This window comes from Carlito syrichta, unplaced genomic scaffold (assembly GCF_000164805.1).
Source record: "Carlito syrichta isolate Samal-C Ts95f unplaced genomic scaffold, Tarsius_syrichta-2.0.1 Scaffold304259, whole genome shotgun sequence".
Classification (NCBI taxonomy): domain Eukaryota; kingdom Metazoa; phylum Chordata; class Mammalia; order Primates; family Tarsiidae; genus Carlito; species Carlito syrichta.
In genome coordinates this window covers 371299-393501 of record NW_007248355.1, presented here as the reverse complement: position 1 = coordinate 393501, position 22203 = coordinate 371299, and the positions used below count along the sequence as shown (strand labels likewise).

Below are 22203 nucleotides of genomic sequence, written 5' to 3'. Positions count from 1 at the left end.
TGCTTTCCTTTCTCCCACTGACCAATTTAAAAAAAAAAAAAAAACTCAGGATACAATTTAACCTAAATATGCTTCAGTATAAGGATGTATATCTTAAAGTAAAATTACAATAGCAACTTAAGACAACCACAAGAATAAAGTAAATTCCATAAAAATACAATTCGAGACAACTTGATTGACAAGCTGAGAGCAATTTCCACACGATTTGAATTAGATAAGCAAAGTTCAGCAGATTAGATGCACTGGCATTTGAAATTCATGGCAAACTATACATGGCAAGAAACATGGCTTGTGGTTATCATTACTGAGTTCTTGTTCCTGTTTCAGACCTCTTTGATTATCAATTACATGGGATCATATACCAATCAGCAAGTTTCACTCAGGTTTCCTCTCATCCTTGTAACCTTCATCCAATGGTGGGGGGTTGTGGGGAATACAAATCATTTCAGATGTCATGACTAGTTCTTCTCCAACTGTGATTATACGTTGTCTTTATGTTGGACCTTTATTGCCAGATTAAATGCTATTCTCACCAAAGAATTTTACCAATCAGACAAAAATTGTCTTCCATGATGCCTAAATTGTGTGGTTCCTTTTTGTATTACAAGCTATTGTTCTGCCCTGGTTTAAACCGTGTGTGTGTACATATATCCTATATACTTCCTGCATATGTATATGCATTCATATCCTATGTATACACACATATATACACACACATATACACACACACACACACACACTCACACATACACATCATACATATATATAGCCTGTCAAATTGTAGATTCTCTACAGGACATGACCATGCCCTTACCTGTATCCTGGACAACCAAGCACATGCCTTGCTCCCAGTTGTGGCTTAAGAACTCTTTGTAGAAACATATTGCACAAAGAAATGTGTGAGTCCTCATGAAAGACTCACTTCCATGTAACTTAGCATCAGCTGCAGAAACACAACTATTTTCTTATAGAATCTTGGATAGGATTAAGTCCTCTGAATGCTCCCAATTACCTACCTAGAAGTAGCATCCAACAAAGAAACAAACCTTATACAAATATAACAAAGAGAGTGTCACAAGAAATTGAGTAAACTGTTGGGCTACAGAATTCATCTCAGCAACTAATAGATATGCAAATAATAATATGAAAACACAACACTGAAGTTTCCATTGAGATAGTTTTCCATTGGTGAAAAGGGGAGTGAATATACAAAATTATAATCTGAGAACTTTCCAGTCAAATAATAATTTCAGACATGTGTATAGTACTAATGGGTATTATGAAAGGCACCACGAAGGTGAAATTATTTAAACATGGTCTGTGCCTGTTTACTCCCAGAAAAAATTAATTTATGTAGTTGTTGAAACTTCCTTTACCTTTTATAGGTACCAGAATATGAAAACCCTCCACATGTCTAACAAATTGATAATTGCCTACAGCTAAGATGAATTGGGTTGTGCAGTTATCAATCTTAAAGAATATATTTCAGCTGACAACTCCTTATACCATTTGCTATTTTCTCCATGTAATGTATCCTTCTTCTTCACCACTTTGTAATGATACATACCAACCCTTCATGGAAAAGTGAAGAGTTTTTTACTATATTTTGACATTTATTCCACATAAGGGATAAATGAGTCAGATATTCCCTGAAAAATAATCATACATCCTTCTTTTATGCCCGTAAAAGTTTAACTTTTCTATTTTGCAACACTGGATGAAAGCAACTATTTGCTCCATAATTCAGCTGTAGAAGTTGCAAGTTTTTCCACAGAACCAAGAAGGTTTCTATAATTGGATGTTGAAATCTTAACTGGCGAGAAGTATAATGAATAAATAAACAAAATACTAACAAATATGTAGTTTCAGAAATGCCCCTGCTTATAAGAAACATCTGATTGTTGAAATGTGTGCATGAAACATGTAGAATACAGTGAATTTTTGAAAACTCTGAGTAAGGCATAGAACTTGACTTTGCTTCACTTGGAATATGTTCTTTCCTGTACCACCAAACATTAATCAAAAATTTGTTCAGTAACTCTTTAGTTGATAAAACAGTAAGTTGACCGTTTATTCCTATGATTAAAAAATACTAAAATTTTTACATGTCACTTTGACTTTAAAAAATCTTATGAAATTATGTAAAATTTGAAAGCAACTCAAGTAAAAATACATTACACTGGGTTTGGAACTATATCCATCATATTTCAGCAACATTCAGTGTCTAATAAAGAATAAAATACTAGAGGAAAATTTGTCGTAATGTTTAGAAGAGTCCACCAAAATACTCTACAGTGAATTTAAACCTGAAGGGTTTTCCAGGTCTTTAAAATTACTATGCATTAAAATATCCCACATGCTTCACTATTGACAATCTTGAGCTGCTTGTGAAAATGGAAGTCAGCCCAACTGGTTTTTCTCGTCTCAGGTTGAGATACCTTGAGGATTTCTCTCTTTGAGATCTAGCTGCCAAGGGAATCTCTACTGACATGTTGAATATTTTCCTTTTCATCTGCATTTCCAGAGTTGTTGAGGAAAGAGGATAGAAGACACAAGGGACAGGGAGCACACTATAATAGTTCCTCACCCATGCTCACTGGGTCAGTCAAGTGCCTGGGCGGAACCCGCCTTAGACAAAACCATCTCCAGGCCTTCCCTCCAGCTCTCCACAGGAATCAGTGTAACCAAGAGAGGCTTTTCCTTCTTCCTTTTGGCCCTGATTCAGCCTATAGATCCCTCAGCCAAGAACCTGAGAAGGCAGAATGAGCTCAGGAAGCCTTCTTGGATTTCTGCCTTTTGTGGATGGTGCCAGCTGGACTGCCCTAGAGAGACAAATGTGTCCTACAGAGGCCTTCAGTGGACGTGACTTGATTTAAGGCCATTGAAATTTCTCCTTGTAAAGTTTCCTAGGACAACTTATAAAAGAAAATATTTCCTGTGCACTGGTTATGCTATTAGTGAATTGCACATCATCTTCAATAGGGTCTACAGTCTCATAAAACAGCACATGTGTTATAGCTCACCAAATTACTGTGTCAGTGGGACAATTGTTTGTATTCCATGTGCTAAAATACTAATAATTTCTAATTATATTAAAAAATTCAAGGGAAGTCCTTGACTAATCACTCTAAATTAGTTATGTTTGAATAACTATAAAAGAGATACTTTGACACAATGGTTTTTCTTAAAGTCCAGCAAATGATACAACTTTACTTTCCTATCTAGACATCTTTATCTATCTTTTAAAGAAACTGTGCAGAAGGTTGTAAGACAGCTCAATCACCTCCCATCATTATTTTACCAAAAGAAATGCTTTTGGGAAACCATTGCATCTTGCCAGGCAAAGTCAAGTGCCAAGTCACACTGTTGACATTTACTAAGGGATTTTTGTCCTCTAAAATATCTAACTTAATTCTTTGGCATTAATCAGTCAATCAACGGACGTCTATTCTGTACCTACCTTTTTTTTTTTTTTTTTGAGTTGAAGTCTTTCTGTCACCCAGACTGGAGTGCAGCGGCCACTCCCGGCCACCGCAGCCTCGATCTGCTGGGCTCCGGCAATCCTTTCGCTTCAGCCTTCCAAGTAGCCGGAATTACAGGCATGCGCTACCACACCCGGCTGATTTTTTGTTGTTGTTGTTATTGCAGAGATGAGGTCTTGCTGCCCAGGCGGGTCTCGAACCCGCAGGCTCAGGCAATCCACTCACCTCAGCCTCCCAAAGACGCGGGATTACAGGCTGAGCCACCGAGCCCAGCTCTGTACCTACCTTTTATTGGACATGCTTCGGGACATTTTTTTCCCCAATTTGTAATATAAATGTTTTTAAAAGCTTAGTTTCAGCTTGAGTACATAAATTTAGAAGTTGAAAATAATAATGGAAATATTGTCAAATGAAAGCTTCTGTTTCAGTTCTGCTATTCAAGGGCAGAAAAAAAGTAAGATTATAGACTCATTGAAAGTTGAAGCCGATAAGGGTACCACAGTGCTTTTATGGTGGTATACCTCAATGTACAGAATATGAAATGCAACTGTTTATTTAGGTTTTTGTTACATATGCCAAGGAATTCACTTTAGGGTTTCTCCAAATAAAAAACTCCTTAAATGAAAATGATTTATCTGCAAGTTATTAAGAGCACATATCAGAGCAGGAATATAGCTACATTTGAATCATGTGTTAACATATTTCTTTATACATGTGAAAGACTAAATACAACTAAATTGTAATTATAGAATCATTACTAAGTGAAATGTTGTGAATTTTGATAAATACAGTCTTTAAACACTACCTTCCTTACCAACATAGTATTCAATATTGACTATATCCACATCCCCTACCAACTCTTAGTATTCAACATTGACTATTTACACATCCTCTACAAACACTTAGTATTTAATGTTGACTATTTCCACATCCCCAGCCAACTCCTAGTATTCAACGTCAACTATTTCCACATCCCCAACTGACTCTTAGTATTCAATTTTGACTTTTCCATAAGTGAAAGTGCTTGGTAGTAATCTGTTACAGGGTTAGTGACCAGTAATGGAAGACAAGTTATCAGAGACAGCTATTTGGAAACTACAATCTGCAGACAGATATCTTTAGAAAGGAGAATTTTAAGGCATGCGCTGAACTGGTAACAAAAGAGGCAAATCCCTGAAGTCATCAAACAAAAAAACTAACTGGGAGGTACTGGGGATTGGGAGGCTGTTTAGGAGAAAGGGACCATGAAGAACTGCTGCTGGTTGACTAAAAGTCACTCCCTCCTCTCACGAGATGCTATGGTATGCTCTACCAGTCGAGTGGGCCATGCTCAGGTTTGATACCTTTGGTGTCTCAACTGACCCCTTGCCTCTCCTTGGACAGGTGTGGTGTTCCCTTACTTCCCACGCCTGGGGCGCTACAATCTCAACTTCCACGAGGCGCAGCAGGCCTGTCTGGACCAGGATGCGGTGATGGCCTCCTTTGAGCAGCTCTATGATGCCTGGCGGGGTGGCCTGGACTGGTGCAACGCAGGCTGGCTCAGCGATGGCTCTGTGCAGTACCCCATCACCAAGCCCAGAGAGCCCTGTGGGGGCCAGAACACTGTGCCCGGCGTCAGGAACTACGGGTTTTGGGATAAGGATAAGAGCAGATATGATGTTTTCTGTTTTACATCCAACTTCAATGGTAAGATGTAAACTGTGTTGCCTTCTTGCCATCCTGGAGACCAATCCACATATTTCATCACACTTGGCTTTTATCTTATCTACTTAAGGACACAAAAAGAGCTTTGAAATATTACTCTAGTTTAAGAAGATATACAGAGTTCTTGAATGTCATTATTTTTAAAATATCCACATAAGTCAAGCAATAGTGCATATTTGTAAGACTCCTGGGTTTTATTGCATCCAAGTTTTATCGTAAAATAGTTAACACGTCACGTGATAGGAAGTCTGTCTCTTATTGTTAAAGTTGGTGCTGCCACAGTGTGCCCTCTGTAGCATGTGACTCTCCCAAGTTCATGTCCAGATGTCTTTGATAGCACCCCAGCTCTCCCTCTCTCAACAACAATATGTGTTTATTCATATATGACCAGCATAGCTCAGGACAAAGGGAGACGTGAGTTAGAAATATAGAGTAGGACTAACACTGGAGGAAAATAGCAGAATGAAAGTTGGCATCAGTGATGGTAAGGATTTGTTGTGGCCTGACAACTCCCAGCCCTTCTCTTGCCCCATCATTTTTGGGGCCCAGGGAAAAATAAAAATGTGAGACTCCTTGTTCAAAAATGTTAAGAATATCAAAATGGCAACAGTAGAACCTTAAATCAAACAAGGGGCACTCTACATGTGGAGCCCTATTGCATCACACACCCATGATGCAAGCCCTTGGTTCATCTTTTTATAGTTTAGGTCCTTGGTGCTTTGGGGAAAGTAGAAAAAAGATCATGGGGCAACAACCTGTCTCTATAAAGGGCCAGAAAGTAGATATTTTGTACTCTGCCAGTCATGTGGTGTCTGTTGCAACTACTCCACATAGATGTGTATGTTGTAGCACAAAAACAACCATACTAGACATACCAAACAAATGGATATGACTGTATTCCAATAAAATGTCATTTACAAAAATAGGTAGGAGGCCAAATTTGACTCGTGCTGTAGTTTGCTGACCTCTGGTATAGATGCTAGAACCAACCCCCTAGTTAATGTTTCATGGCTTCCACCCTTTCTGTAAATGACATCATCTCAGTTAAGAAAGAACTGGCAAGCAGGTCAGCCTGGATAGCATAGCAAAATCTCATCTCTACCAAAAATACAAAAAACAGCTGGGTGTAGTGGCACATGCCTGTAGTCCCAACTAGTCCAGAGGCTGAAGCAGTACATAAAACTAAGGGGAATCACTTGAGCCCGGGAGTTCAAGACCAGCCTGAGCAACATAGAGAGACCTCATCCCTACAAAAAAACAAACAGATGAGTAAGTCAGGCATGGTGCTGCATACCTGTAGTCCCAGCTGCTCTGGAAGCTGAGGCAGGAGAATTGCTTGAGCACAGGAGGTTGAGGCTGCAGTGAGCTATGATTACACTACTGCACTCCAGCCTGGGTGACAGAGCAAGACCCCGTCTCGAAAATAAAGGAACCACCAAGCACTCATTTGTACTTCAGTAACCTCTAATTAATGGGGGTCAGGAGATACCACATCACAATATCTAATCCAATGAGGGAGTCTGATTAGTTCTACCTAAAACTCCAGGATGGCTGAGAAAATCTCCAGTCAGTGTGTATCACTTTCCACCATTTGATGTCATATTTTATGCATTTTATACATATTTAATACATGTTAAAGGAATCTCAGTAAGGAACACTATTCAATAAGCGGTTGGGACTAACTTGTCTTTCTCTGAAATGAAGAAATGGTCAGGTATTAAGCTCCAACAGATGGAAGTGGAAAAAAATAAACATTCATCTTAACTAGTGAGTGATCACAGACGAAGTTTATATTCCAAGTACGTATTATTTGTGGCAAGTGACTTCCTGTACTCTATGCATTTTCATACTGTAGTCTTTGAATGGGAATAATGTCTTATTGATACCTGTAATGAAAAGGACTTGAGGGCTTTTGATTTTCTTTAAATGGACTTTTATGTCAGGAATGGTTTTTGATCCTTTCACATTCAAATTTTGCCTCTCCAGAAACTTGTGCTGGAGTTCAGTCTTGCTACAGCTAGAATTTCAATAGCTCTTGCTTTTGACATGGAGTTCTGTCTTTGGTGCCACAGAAGGGCTCTTTTAGTCACTAATTAGCTAACAGAAACTGCATCTGTCACTTCCCTTTTCTGTTTAAGGCTACAAAAGGGCATGTCTGGACACGTATTAAGGGGCAAGGGAAAAACTGATTGAATGAAGAGCGATCTAGGGACCCTACATCTAACTGACAGTCCCGTCTTCCAGAAACCTCACAGACACAGCCCTCTCTCCCCTGTCCTTGAGAAACGCTCCTTCCCACTGTGGGTGGCTCAGAGGCAGACAGGCCCACTGACCCTGTGCCCCTCTCCCCGCAGGCCGCTTCTACTACCTGATCCACCCCACCAAGCTGACCTACGACGAAGCGGTGCAAGCCTGCCTCAACGACGGTGCTCAGATTGCCAAGGTGGGCCAGATATTTGTTGCCTGGAAGCTTCTGGGTTACGACCGATGCGACGCGGGCTGGCTGGCGGATGGCAGCGTGCGCTACCCCATCTCCAGGCCCCGGCGGCGCTGCAGCCCCACGGAGGCCGCTGTGCGCTTCGTGGGCTTCCCAGACAAGAAGCACAAGCTGTACGGGGTCTACTGCTTCAGGGCCTACAACTGAGGGCCCGGGCGGCGGTCTCCAGTCACTACGAACATGTGAAAGGTGGTTTTTCAATACGAACTCGCGCAAGTTACCAAAACTGTGATAACCCTTTTTTTACTTACTGTAAAGAGTCATTTTCATAAAGACCAATTCATTGATTTGTTTTTGTAAAGCTATCATTCAATAGATAATATAAATTAATATAATTTTAAGGAAAGCTCTACATCAAGGGGCTTTCGGGCCCAACCATTTAACTCTGTCAACCCAAGTACCTTTCCATGAACGGGCATGCCGTCATCGCTTGAGGATTGCTAGGACTAAATTCAGGAAAGTAAAGCTACTCAGAGCAGCAGCTTCTACAAGCACACGTTTTACACATTTGTACAATTTTGAAGTGCACTACAATAAGCCAATTAGAGCAACAGATTTGAAATACAGGCCTCTTCACAGAAACTGGGGGGTCAAACGAAACTCAGTTTCACAAGGGAACAATCTACACTTTTCTAAAAGTTAATATTTCAGGTCTCCAATAGACATACTATTTTACTCTTTAAAATTCTACCTTTTTGACCAAAAACAAAAAAATTCATACAGACTCGAGTGCATAGTAATAAGCACAGTGGAAACTCCTTAATAATCCCGTTTATATGAAGTATGAGACTTAAGTAAGCAGATAATATTTAACCGATGAAAAACTTCTACCTTCTTATAATCAAAATTACACATGTCTGAGAAGAACTGTTTTATCTTTTGAGTAGCTTTACTGAGTTATATTTAAATTCTAAGGGCCATTTGCTAAGCAGCATTTAGCATCTACTCAGGGCAGTTATATAGAGAAACTGCTGGACAGAAAAATTGTAAAATTTAGCAGCTTGATTTTATGTTAGCCTATGAAATGTTATTGTCCTATAAAATAACTTTAAACTATTTAATATTTTTCTTATTTACATTACATGAAAAATTGCTTCATAAAAGGAATAAATAACTATACATTTGCCTCACCAAGAAACAAAGACCTGACTTTCAAATTTCTTATTATTCCTATTTGTATATTCACTAGAAAGCCCACCTGGTGCCTGTGTTTGGGGAAAAAAAATCAATGATGTAGTTCCAAACCTTCTTCCAAATAGAAAATGTGGTCAGTAATGTCACTTCCCTTGCTGGTCCTCATTGGGATTAAATAAAATGCTGAAGCTGTCATCAAAGAGTTTACACTAAAATCTTCAGGGCTTTAAATGAAAGTTTAAATTCAATTACAAAAAACAACTTTGCACATTAGCAGTTCCAATCTTAAATAAAGCTCTGTTTTCCTATATTTTTATGACTGCTGAGACCCTACAGGGACCAATATTTGTATTCAAATTACATTTCATGGTTTCCCATTGTTTTGCAATGAGTTCTAATAAATGGGATTTATTTTAATAACCCAAGTATGACATAGCTGGTATGCTTTTATGAATGTTTTTATGTAGACTTTCCTCCCATGAACATGAGTAAATAAATCTGTTTCCTGAATTTATTGTGGTTGCATTTAAAGCTCTGTAATAAATCTAATAAATTTACTCTATAAATGTAGAGTTATGTGTGTGGAAGGTATAGAACAATTGGAAGTCCATGAAACCATAACTATATTCATATATTATCTAGACAAAATATTGTAAATAAAAGTAGAACCCTTCTTTCATCAAAACATACCTGGAAATTTTCAGATGCTTTAATATTAAAAGATGACAATGTATGCATGCACATTTCTAAGTTAGGATGGATATGCAAATTGTACAAAACTATAAATCCAAAGAGATTGTGAGGTTTAAACCCAAACACTGGTGGCATAAACAGAACTTGCACTTCTAAATTAATGAGACCCGAACGGCCTAGGATCATATGAATATGTTATTTAAAGAGGGGACTAGCTCCAAAATAATTCTAACACCTCAAATATGGGGGCTAGCTCACTGGAAGAAATCCATACTTGAACTGTTATTACCTATGTTACATGTATTTTTTTTGGAATTTTAAGTGGGAACATATTTCTATGGAAGCAGGAGTATAATTTTCAGTTACTATTGCAGAACTCTACCTTAATAATGTTAAACATGTAACGTTTCTTAACTTTTGAATACTTATTAGTATAGGAATTGGTGCTGATCAAAATCTCTGGAGTGACTGTTAGCTGATTAAAATCTGTATCAGTTACACACCATTTTTCCATTCTTGTAAAAAACAAAAACCTTAACACGATAAATACTGCTGAGCAGAATTTTTATCTTCTGACTTTGCCCAAAGGATCAGAATTTCCATGCCCTTTAGACTCCTACTTTAATGAGTCTTTTTACTGTTCTCATTTTGCTGTTTTTCCACCAAATGTCTATTTTCTACTTCATTCCCAAAGATATCTCACTGAGAATGTCTGAAAAAGGAAAGTTATTCTGGTACAATTCCTAACAGAAAGTTGATACAATACTGGCTAATTCAGAAATTTCTCCTCAGACTTGGATCCCAAAAGTATCAGAAGGAGAAAAGAGGCTGGACCAGGATATCTTGTTTTGATGATTTTGCCCATAATTAACACTTGTGACCATGTGAGAACAAAGTAGATCTGCAAACCTGACTGAAACACTTACATTTAAAAATCCAGACAAAAATAAATTAGTATAAAAAGACATCATAGGAATGAAAACAAGTTGGTCACATGAACACTGGAAGCCATCTTTGAATGATTGCTGCCATGGTTCATCACAGTAATTTCTAGCCAAATATGGTATTTGTCAATTTAAATTTTCTCTCATAGGAAGGGGGCCGGTACCTGTTAAGTATTATTTTATGCAATAATTTAGTTGCTTATTATTTTGGCAATTAGAAGTAGACTCAAAGGAGATTCCAATTTGGTTGCTGGCAGCCACACTGAGTTTCTCAATTTTAGCACTCCAAGCAATATGGTGGTCTAATGGAGTAGCTGACCACTGTATAGGGGAGGATTAAAAGGGAATCGCTTAGCAGTTTTTAGCATGGAATGCATAAAGAAAGATCAGTGGAGAACTGGCATAGTTTTGTTGAAAAGTTAATTCTATCATAGCTCATTACTGCCAAAGCAGCAATGTATGTACAACAAAAGAAATGGAAATGCAAAATAATTAAGCCACCTGATTAAAATAAAATCAATATTTAATAAATACTGAGTATAAATTTTGAGGAGAAGAACCAATCTGTATTACAAAAAAAAATGTTTTCATTTTCTGTAAGATACAATGAACTGGTAAACATTAAAAGCAATTTTATGTTATTGCAGTATCTTTTGATTCTTCTGAGTTATAGTGTAACAGCTATTTTTCTTTGTGTCAAACTCTGTAAATACATTATTTCAAAAAAAGACATTTCATCTATCCTTGTTCTGATACATTTAACTTCAAATTGTAAACACATAACAATTTCCACCTCGTAGTATTTTGGTAAAGTTAACAACAACAAAAAAAGTATCTATGGTATCACTAAATCAGCAATAGTACTATCCCAAATCTGTTGGCTTTTTCCTCTTTATATATGATTTAAAGCATAATTTATTTCGCTTACTAGGTTAGCAATCTCATAAATCTGTGATGCTGTTTATTAGAACAATACACTGGAAATGCTTGATGAGTTAATTATGAGTATGGAATTAAAAGAAAGGTTTTTATTTTCATAATTAAGTCCTTCTTTCTAACCCTTTACAGTTCAATAACAAGGAATTTTTTAATATTTTCATCCCTATCCTGAATTTTCAATATTAAAAACTTTTTTGGGATTTGTTCTGGTATATAGAAATAAACTATTGGGTGCAAGGGTCTACTGCTGGTGCCATGACTTAAATGGAAATACATTTAAATGAGTTTGAGTTATTGATATTTTAAAAAAAAAAAAAGGCAGCATACTTTTTTTCCATACAACTGGGTCCAGTCACTCACACCTACAACCCTAATATTTGGGAGGCCAACGCGGAAGGATCTCTTGAGACCAGAAGTCCAAGACCAGCCTGGGCAACATGGCAAGACCCTAGCTCTAAAAAAAAAAAAAAAAAAAAAAAAAAAAAAAGACTTTTTCCATACTTATTTGGAATACATTTAACAACTTTGGAAAAGATAAAAGTTCAAAGGATATGAAATTAAATCATCTTCTTTTTGTGTTTAAGTTCTTACACAAATGGAAGATATCATATTCACTTTGCCGATAGTTTTCATATGTGATTACAGCCTGGTCAGATGCAAAACCTTCTTGGCACTAATATTGAAGGGTCTTTCAGTGTTTCATAATGCTGAAATAACAAGCAAACTGCTAGGGTGTGATTCCTTAGTTTCCTCCCCAATGATAGGAATTAATATGAAGACTATTCTTGAGCTGAATGGCACTGTTCATGATGGTCAGATATGTAAGGAGAGTAATAACAGCAAAGGATTATTGAAGAGAAGCATGGGAAATACGTGAACCAAGCAGAAGCTGACACTAGAAGGGTACGAGCAGGGTATTTTCTTTCCTACCTCAATTTCTTGGGCCCTCTGTTTAGGATTATTTGCAGGCATGTCTTAAGATGGATCTGTGGTCTCTGCTTCTCACCAGGTGGAGCATTCTGGAAGCTCACAGCTTTGTGTCTCAGCCATGAAAAGATGGGTTTTTTTATTTAGTTGGTTCTGAGGGCAGCCTGAGCTGCATTTATTCAGAAGAGGTCCCCAGGGTTGAGAGAAAACTCACATTCTCCATGACTCAACAATGGAGGCATTGACTTTATCCTCAAATGTAAAATTCTTAGATGGCAACAGAGTTCTAAGAATATTGCATCCCTATATTTTTTCTTTCAAAGCAAGGAACCCAACAGCCAGCTCTTCATCCTGTTTGACATAGCTGGGGTTTTGAGGAGGAGGCACGTTTTAAAAATGTGTCTCTCTTTGATTTTAATCAATGAAAATTCTACCTGCCAAAAGTTATATACGTAAAAAGCAGAGAAAGATAAAAAGCAAGAGAGTCTGAGGTTTTGGAGGTATGAAAGCTCCTTCTTTGAAGATGCTGAGAATCTTACATATGAATCTAAAGACAAAACCACTATTTATTATTCTAATAAATAAACATGTCCTCCTGTAATGATTGCAGCAAGCCTGGAGAAAAGATAAATCATCTCCTCTGTGGTTCTTCCTGTGCTCAAGTTCTGCCAAATTGAGCATCCTTACTCCATGGGAGCCAAACTTCAGGTGACTGAGAAGCAGACTCTGCTCTTTTAATTGGAGGCTTTTGACAAGCCAAGCTTTCGGTTCAATGTAAATGAACATCCAGAAATCTGCTAAGGCAGTTGTACTCAGCATATTGGAATTATTTGAGGAACTGTAAAAAAAACACTGAGGCCCAAGTCTGTCCCCCACAGACTAAAACCAAGGATGTAGCCTGGATATCAGAATTTTTAACCAGTCTATCCCTCATTAATTATAATGTACAACCAGGGTTGAAAAGCACTGGTCTCGACAATTTAGAAGCGAAAATCAACGTCATTCTGTCAATATGTGATTAGGTAGATGTTTATAGGTCACAACTTTGAATACTTTTTTTTTTTTTTTTTTTAATTTGGAGTCTCACTCTGTTGCCCAGACTGGAGTACAGTGGCCGCTCCCGGCCACCGCAGCCTCAACCTGCTGGGCTCCAGAAATCCTTCCGGCTCAGCCTTCCAAGTAGCCGGAATTACAGGCATGCGCTACTACGTCCGGCTGATTTTTTTATTTATTGTAGAGATGAGGTCTTGCTGCCCAGGCGGGTCTCGAACCCGTGGGCTCAGGCAATCCACTCACCTCAGCCTTCCAAAGGCGCGGGGTTACAGGCTGAGCCACCGAGCCCGGCTTGAATATCTTTTTAAAACCATATAATTGGTGCCTTTGATTTGTTCTTTGTCTTCTAGTGATAGTTCCCATCACATTAGCAAATATATATCTAACAAGTCATCTGCCTGCTTTATTATGGTTATTCCTTCTATAAAAACTATTTTAAACTATTGATATATTATCCTGACATCAAACTTGTTCCCATCTAAAGTACCACAAGGACTAAAATAACAATTGTGTAAGATATTTTGGAGGAAAACAGAGAGAGAGAGGAGAGAAAGAATTCTACACTCACCCTCAGTAAGGATATAGGGTTAATTAAATTGGTTTGCCAAATATCAGAGACAACTTATACTAAAAATTCTAACAGTATATGTTAAAATAGAAAAGTGCTGCTGTTTTCCAAAGGCATAATATTTATTTGATGGTATCATGCATATTGAAAACGTGCACTCCTTATTAATTATCAGTAATCTACTCATAAAGTGAAAGATAATGAGCTGTTAATAATGGGAAGCACACTAGAGTGGTTCACAGGGTAGACACTAGAGCCATGATGCCACAGTTTAAAATGAGCTTTTCCACATACTGTCTTTGGGCAGATCATTTAGTATTTCTTGGCCTTGGTTTCTCCATCTAAAAGTAGAAATATTAATATTAATGATATCATTAATGCCTGCCTGACAGAATTATAAAATTTGAATGAGTTAATATATTTTGGTAATACCTAACACAATATGCCCCATTGTGCTAAATATTTTACATGTACAATTTATTTAATCCACTTAACACCCTGTATGATAGGTATTATACCTTTATTTTCTAAAAAAAAAAATTTCATGTTTAAATGAGAAAATCAAAGTCCAGTGAGATTAAATGACTTTCCCAAGGTCACACATCTTCTTGTAAGTAGCAAAAGGAAGATTTCAGTCAAGCAGAAGATTCAGAGGATGTTTCTCTGAACATCTACATCATATATAACCTCATGTAAAATCATGGAACAGTTCCTGGCACATAATAAACACTTTATAACTAGTTGTTTCATTATAATCTGAACACAGATTTGCAAATCAAACAGAAAAATGGGCCTCAGTTTTTTTATCCAAGCAAAAGGTACTAACAATACAAAATTTAATTTCTAATAATTAAATAAAATTATTTAAAGATGTAAAGTTCATTATCACTCATGATTTCATACTACACATTTTGTTTGATAATATCATATTTACTTATGTATGTAAATAGGTCATGGTTTTAAATGCAAATTAGATCATAATGCCAACAGTTCAATTATATTTTTATTAATGACATAGTTTTTTGCATTCTATGTTATCTAGAGTTGATTAATTAATGTAGCAAGTGTTGAATGAACCTTGGGTATGACATGGCTATCTGAGTCTGCCATAACTCATCTTGTTATGAGAGACATGAACCATGTGATCCAATCATAAACTAGCTTGAAATGTTGGACTATCCCACCAGGAGGGACAGCCTAGAATTGCCTCCTGCCATGCTGAACACCCTCATGCAGTGGCTCCCCAGACAGTACAGAGGCATAGGCATGGCCTGGAAATGGCACCAAGGGACCATTTCCCTTGGTCTGCCCCTTCCTACCCCTCCTTCTGAGTACACAGAGAAGATGGGTGGCCAAAGACACAGAAGCTTCCTACCAGCATGCCTCCCATGCAAAATAAGGAATAAAATTCTACTTTGTGTCTTCTCCACCAGAAAGAAGAATTCTAAATTCTAAAGAAAAGAATGATAACTCATTATCCAATGAAATTTAAAAAAATAAATATTAATTTAAAATGTGCACTAATACCATAGGCAACACTCATTTGTCACCAGATAGATACAGAAAACTGCCAGAGTGAGATAAATTCATGGAGAATGAACACCAATTCAAGGATAAGGCAAGAAAGCTCAGACATAAGGGTTTTGAAGGTTTGGAGGGAGAGCACTGCTCAGAATGTCTTTGGGAGGCCTGGTAGCATGTGGGTTGGGAAGCAGTCTAACAGAGCCTGGAGATGACTGCTGAACATTCTAGAAAGTCAAAACAGAGGAATCGTGAGAAGCTCAAGGGAAGAGACAACCAGGTCCACGCACTTCTGTGACATTCCTCAAGGTCAACCTTTTACTGATGCTATTCGAGTATAGAAGCCATGAGCTACATGGAATTCCCAAAGAAGCAATTCCCTCAGTTATTTCTGTTCACTCAGCAGTCAGAGCCAAGGGCACACAGGCCCAAGCCATGCCACTGTCAGTCAATATTACAAGTCATATATGAAAGTATACTTCATCAATATGTAACTGCTTTAGATTAAACATTCCACAACCAACAATGTGACACTGCACATCAAGAGAAAAAGGATAGGAGGAAGAGTGAACAAACCTGTCTAGGAAGGGTGATGTGGACAAAAGCAGCGCCCTGGCCTGGCCCAGAAGGTCCATCAGAGTCTTGCAAGAAAGAGTCTTTGATGTAGGCAGAGCCTTCAGTGGTAGATCCCAGGTGCTTATCATGAATAACAGTGAGACAGTGTGTGTTAAGGCAGCCGTGTGGAGCTGATGAAGTCCTGTCTTTTTACAACCACAGAGTCCCCTGATGAAGACTGGGAGAGGAAAGGCTTATGTTTGATTATGCCCTTTTCTGGTTGGCTGTAGTCTTTATTATGAGGCAAAACATCTGATCCCTTGGCACGGTGCCTTTTGAACTGTAAGATCGAGTCTTTTTCTAAGATGGAGTCACTTATGTCAAGGGGGCTCTCTACAGGCTATCTCTATGACAACCAGTTCATAGAAATATCAACATCTGATTCATGTAAGGGTGAAAAGTTGTGATACCTTTCTTCACCCATGATAAGGCTCGTGGCTGACATTCTTGTAACAAGAGGACAGCGTAATGACTTTGTTTAATCAAAGCTTTATGTGACATTAGAGCCTTCAGAAATGAAGACCCAAAGACCTAGGGAAAGCTGATTGCAAGCTTGGGTTTGGTAAAGAAGGGATGGCCATGTAGAAATGTGACTAGACAGAAGGCTATGTTCCAATGGGAATAGACTGAGGGAAACCCCCCAATGTCTGTCTGTCCAGATTCTTCTTGGTCTCTCCGTGCAGTACTCCTTATTACCAGGTATGAGCAGGACACTCCAGAATGAGGGTCTTTAGGGGAGAAGGAAAAGCATGATCATTCCAGGTTTTATAGCTTGCTTTGGGGGGAAGAAGTTCTATTTTCTATGAGATACCTTGCTAAAGAGGAATTTGGTTTCTATAACTTGCTTCAGAGGAGACAGGAAGGCAAGAAGAAAGGGACTTTGCTGCTGAGGCCCTCCAGCTTCCTCTAGTCCGAGTACTCAGCAGGCCAAAGTGCCACTCCATGGGGTATCATTTTTTAATCTCCAACATGAAATAAAGCATTACTTCACAAGTCAGTTCTAACACGTTGTATAAATAAACTCCCTCCGATCTTGTTTAGAATAATGCAAAGATAAATAGAACACTGAAAATATAATTAAAGCATATTTCTTTAAATATGTAAAGAGATGTAAATATTTAATGACTCTTTGCATCTAGAAACTTTAAAAAACTCCAAAATTTACAAGCATACAGTATTGACCCGAGGCTCTGAAAGATTCCATTCTAATGCAAATAATCAAAAATAGCAACTTAAAAATGGATGTTATAAAAAAAGTACATTGACTTTATGATTTCAATTCCATGCAATAAATTAATTAACATGTCTGGAAGGAAATGCATCCATGTATTTGTAGGGGTTCCCTTTTCTCCTCTACTTCTAAAGTTTCTAAAGAAGTATTAAACAATTATTTAACAAATTAATGCACCCCAATATTAGTACCTCCTCAACAAAGCCAAAATTTTTCAAACATGTGGGGAAAATATTCTAGATTTGAATCTATCAGTCCTTCCCCATGACATCATTCTCTGTTCCAACTCTATCATTGGGAAGCCACCCTAGAGTCACTTGGCAAGAGCCTGAATCGTCTTTAAGGTTTCTCAGGGAGAGCCATGAGCACCTCAGGTGGGGTGTTTCTCTACCAAGAGGGACTGTCTCAGTTTTCCAGACCCTCCACTTCCCTCACCCCTGTGACTGCTCCAGTGATTCTTCAATTCCTGTCACCATAACAACTCAAAACATACCACATGCCTTTCCTCACATCTCCGAGGTAGGAAACAAACTGATTCTGTCTAAATTTTTATCACTAGGTGAATGGTGAAAGGAACTGAAGAAGCCGTGATGCAACCTGGTAGAGTTTGTTAGTCTGCCGTGAGGTGTCCCCAACCAAGTTTCTGCCTTAACGTACCAGGGCTGCCTGGTGAACTCAGGGTTTCATCAAGGTAATCTCCAGGAAGTGCTTGGATACTCCAGCTAACTTTAATCTCTTAGTTATCTGCAGTCCTTTTATGAGTGCCAGGGATTAAGAGAAAAACCAGCTCATCTCAGCTACTACACTGGTTATTTGCTGATTAAATTCATTAACATGTGCAAATGCTTCTAAGAGTGCCTGGCATGTGGGTAAAGACTTCTATATATGCTGTTCATCAGCAAGCGTCAGTCATCGTCATCATAATCATTATAATCTTCATCACCTTCATTATTTGTTATTTCCTTTGCAATCACAGTATATCAGATAGGACTTTTGTCCCCAGCCCAAGGCTGGGAGCTTGTAATAATGATCCTTAAGTCTACCAAATATCATGCTCTGTGTAAAGCAAGGCATTCCTTCTTCAATATGGTGATCAGTTTCAAACCTAGACAGTTTTTGCTCAATGTCAACATTCGAGTTATTGTAAGTTGTACCCACAATTCTCCTAGGCACAATGATTATCTCCCTAGCAATACATTTTTCAAAAAAATGACCAAAATTGTTTTACAAGCACCTATTAAGTTGCAAAAGAAAATGCAATATAAATTTCATATCACATATGTTCCTTTGAAAATGTTCTGCCTTGGCTAGATTAGTTGACGTTTTTAAAAAATACAAGACCAGTAACATTTGAACTGAAAATATTTTCTTTCTGGTTTAGCAAATCCTCTTGTACCAATACCAGGTTGTTTGGATTATTGTAGCTTTATAATAATGTTTAAAGTCTGGGAGTGTGATACCTCCTGCTTTGTTTTTTGTTGTTGTTGTTTTTGTTTGTTTTTTGCTGAGGATTGTTTTGGCGATTCTTGGTTGTTTATATTTCCATATAAATTCCTATACTGTCATTTCCAGGTCTGAGAAGAATGCTGCTGATAATTTAATGGGTATTGCATTAAATCTGCCTTGGGTAGGATGGAAATTGACTATGTCATAAAAAAAACTACCTACAAATAAAAGCCCTAGACTTGATGGCTTTCCAGCAGATTCTACAAAACATACAAGGAAAAACTGATACCAATCCTATTGAAAGTATTAAGAAAAATGGAGCTCTCCCGAAATCATTTTATGAAGCTAACATCACATTGTTACCCAAGTCAAGTAAAGATCCAACATAGTAAGGGAACTGAGGCCAATATCCTTAATGAACATAGATGCTAAAGTTCTCAACAAGATCCTAGCAAACCATATTCAACAACACATATCAAAAATCATCCACCATGACCAAGTAGGCTTCATTCCCAGGATGCAAGACTGGTTCAAAATTCTTAAGACCATAAACGTAATTAAATAAATCAACAGACATAAAGACAAAAACTACATGATTATATCATCAGTGGCAGAAGAACCTTTTGATAAAATCCAGCACCCCTTCTTGATAAAAACCCTTGACCATCTAGGCATAAATGGAACATACCTCAAAATAGTAAGAACCATCTATAAGAAACCCACAGCCAGCATACTGCTAAACAGACAGCAATTTGAACTATTTCCCCTGAAAACTGGAATAAGACAAGGATGCTCACTCTCATCCCCTCCTGTTCAACATGGTTTTCGAAGTCCTAGCTAGAGCAATCAGACAAGAGAAGGCAATCAGGGGTATCCAAATAGGAAAGAGGAAATCATTATTCCTCTTTGCAGATGACATGATTCTATATATTGAAAACCCAAGAGAATCTGTCAAAAACCTCCTTGCACTGATAAAGGACATTGGCAAAGTCTCAGGGTATAAAATAAATGTACAAAAGACAATCGCATTTCTGTACACCAATAATAAACAAACAGAAACACAAATAAAAAGCACAATTCCATTCACAATAGCCACAAAAAAAAACAATGAAATACCTTGGTATCTTCTTAACCAGAGACGTGGAAAACCTTTACAATGAAAACTACAAAACACTGCTCCACGGAATCAAAGATGACACATCAAGTGGAAAAATATTACATGCTCATAGATTGGAAGAATCAACATTGTTAAGATTTCCATTCTACCTAAGGCAATCTGCAGATTTAACTCAATATCTATCAAATTACTAGCAACATTCTTCTCAGACCTAGAAACAACAATACAGGAATTCATATGGAAACATAAACGACCACGAATAGCCAAAATAATACTCAGCAAAAAAAAAAAAAAACAAAGCAGGAGTTATCATACTCCCAGACTTTAAACTTTATTATAAAGCTACAATAATCAAAACAACCTGGTATTGGTACAAGAACAGGCATATAGACCATATGGAATAGAATTGAGATTCCAAGCCGGGTTCGGTGACTCAGCCTATAATCCCGCGCCTTTGGGAGGCTGAGGTGAGTGGATTGCCTGAGCCCATGGGTTGGGGACCTACCTGGGCAGCAAGACCTCCTCTCTACAATAAATCAATAAATCAGCCGGGCGTGGTAGCACATGCCTGTAATTCCAGCTATTTGGAAGGCTGCAGGTCGAAGCTGCAGTGGCCAGGAGCGGCCACTGCACTCCAGTCTGGGCCACAGAGTGAGACTCCAACTCAAAAAAAAAAAAAAAAAAAGAATTGAGATTCCAGAAGCAAAACCTCAATTTCTCAACAAACTCATCTTCGACAAAGTCTCCACCACCAACCACCGGGGAGAGGAGAACCTATTCAGTAAATGGTGCTGGGAAAACTGGCTAAACACATGCAGAAGATTGAAACAGGATCCCTGCCTATCCCCATACACAAAAATCAACTCTAAATGGATCAGAGACCTAAACGTAAAACTCAAACTATAAGAACCTTAGAAAATGCAGGAGATACTCTTATGGAAATTGGAACTGGCAACCAATTTGATCAAAACCCCAAGTGCCCATGCCATAAAAGAAAAGATAGGCAAGTGGGACCTCATCAAACTGACAAGTTTCTGCAAAGCCAAAGAAACCATCAAGACAGCAGGGAGAAAGACTACAGATGGGAAAAAATATTTGCCAACTCTATCTGACAAAGGCCTAACATCTAGAATCTATAAGGAACTCAAATGTGCTGAAAAGACAAAAACAGTTTTTGCCCATTACAAAGTGGGCAACAGATATGAATAGGCACTTCTCAAAAGAAGACATACAAGCAGCCAACAGATTCATAAAAAAATGTTCAGCCTCACTAGTCATCAAAGAAATTCAAATTAAAACTACACTGAGATACCATCTAACTCTAGTCAGAATGGCCATCATCAATAATTCAAAAAATAATAGATACTGGAGAGGATGTGGTGAAAAGGGAACACTTCTACACTGTTGGTGGGAGTGTAAAACAGTGTGGCAAACAGTATGGAAAACAGTGTGGCAATTCCAAAAAGTTCTAAAAATCAACCTTCCATATGACCCCGCAATCCCCCTACTGGGAATATACCCGGAAGAACTCAAATAACTCTGTAAAAAAGATACCTGCACATGTATCTTTATTGCAGCATTGTTCACAATAGCGAGAACATGGAACCAACAGTACTGCCCATCAAAAGAGGACTGGATTTAAAAAAATGTGGTACATATACACAATAGAATATTACATAAAGAAGAACAAAATCATGAACTTCACCTCTACCTAGATGGACTTAGAGTCTATAATACTGAGTGCTCTTTCACAGAAACAAAGAACTGAGTATCACATGTTCCCATTCATAAGTGGACCTTGAACAACTATTGAAATACTATAAGAAAAGGATTGACAGTAGTAGGAAACTGTGGGAGTTGGATGGGGGGGTAGTTGGATTTTGCAGTAGTGGGAATCTGCCTGGGGAAGGGGAGGCACTCCTCATCAACAAGGTACCTGCACAATGAATATTTCCATACCTAAACCTGAATTGTACCCCACAATTTTAAAATAAAAAATTTAAAAGTTAAAAAAAATACAAGACCAGTAACATTTGATCTGAAAATATTCCTGGTTTAGCAAATCCTCTGGCAGCAAGTGAAGTTTTTTTTTTCCACCAATCTAAGGCCTTTTCCTTGAAATCCAAAATTAGAGTCAATATCTCACAATTATTCACTGTCAATTCATGTGAAGTGTTTGAGACCTCCTTGAATAATAATCCTGGAACACAGCACAAGCCTGCATTGGTATAGACTGCAGTCCCTTAGTGAAAGGGAATGCAGTTTTGGTAATTAATGAGGCAGTGGGGAAGGGGGGTGATATTCATATTAATAATTTAAACAACATCTAAAA

The 22203-nt window shown here is 37.9% G+C and overlaps 1 protein-coding gene across 1 annotated transcript in view; it reads left to right on the top strand.

The window, feature by feature from the left end:
- The window catches only part of HAPLN1 (hyaluronan and proteoglycan link protein 1), a 78657-nt gene extending 69276 nt beyond the window's left edge, over positions 1-9381 (top strand). Inside the window, exons 4-5 of the mRNA XM_008059575.1 lie at positions 4866-5168; positions 7541-9381. Coding sequence (XP_008057766.1) covers positions 4866-5168; positions 7541-7830 — 593 coding nt within the window. The 3' untranslated portion in view covers positions 7831-9381. The remainder of the gene's footprint in view (positions 1-4865; positions 5169-7540) is intronic.
- The last annotated feature ends 12822 nt before the right edge of the window (positions 9382-22203 follow it).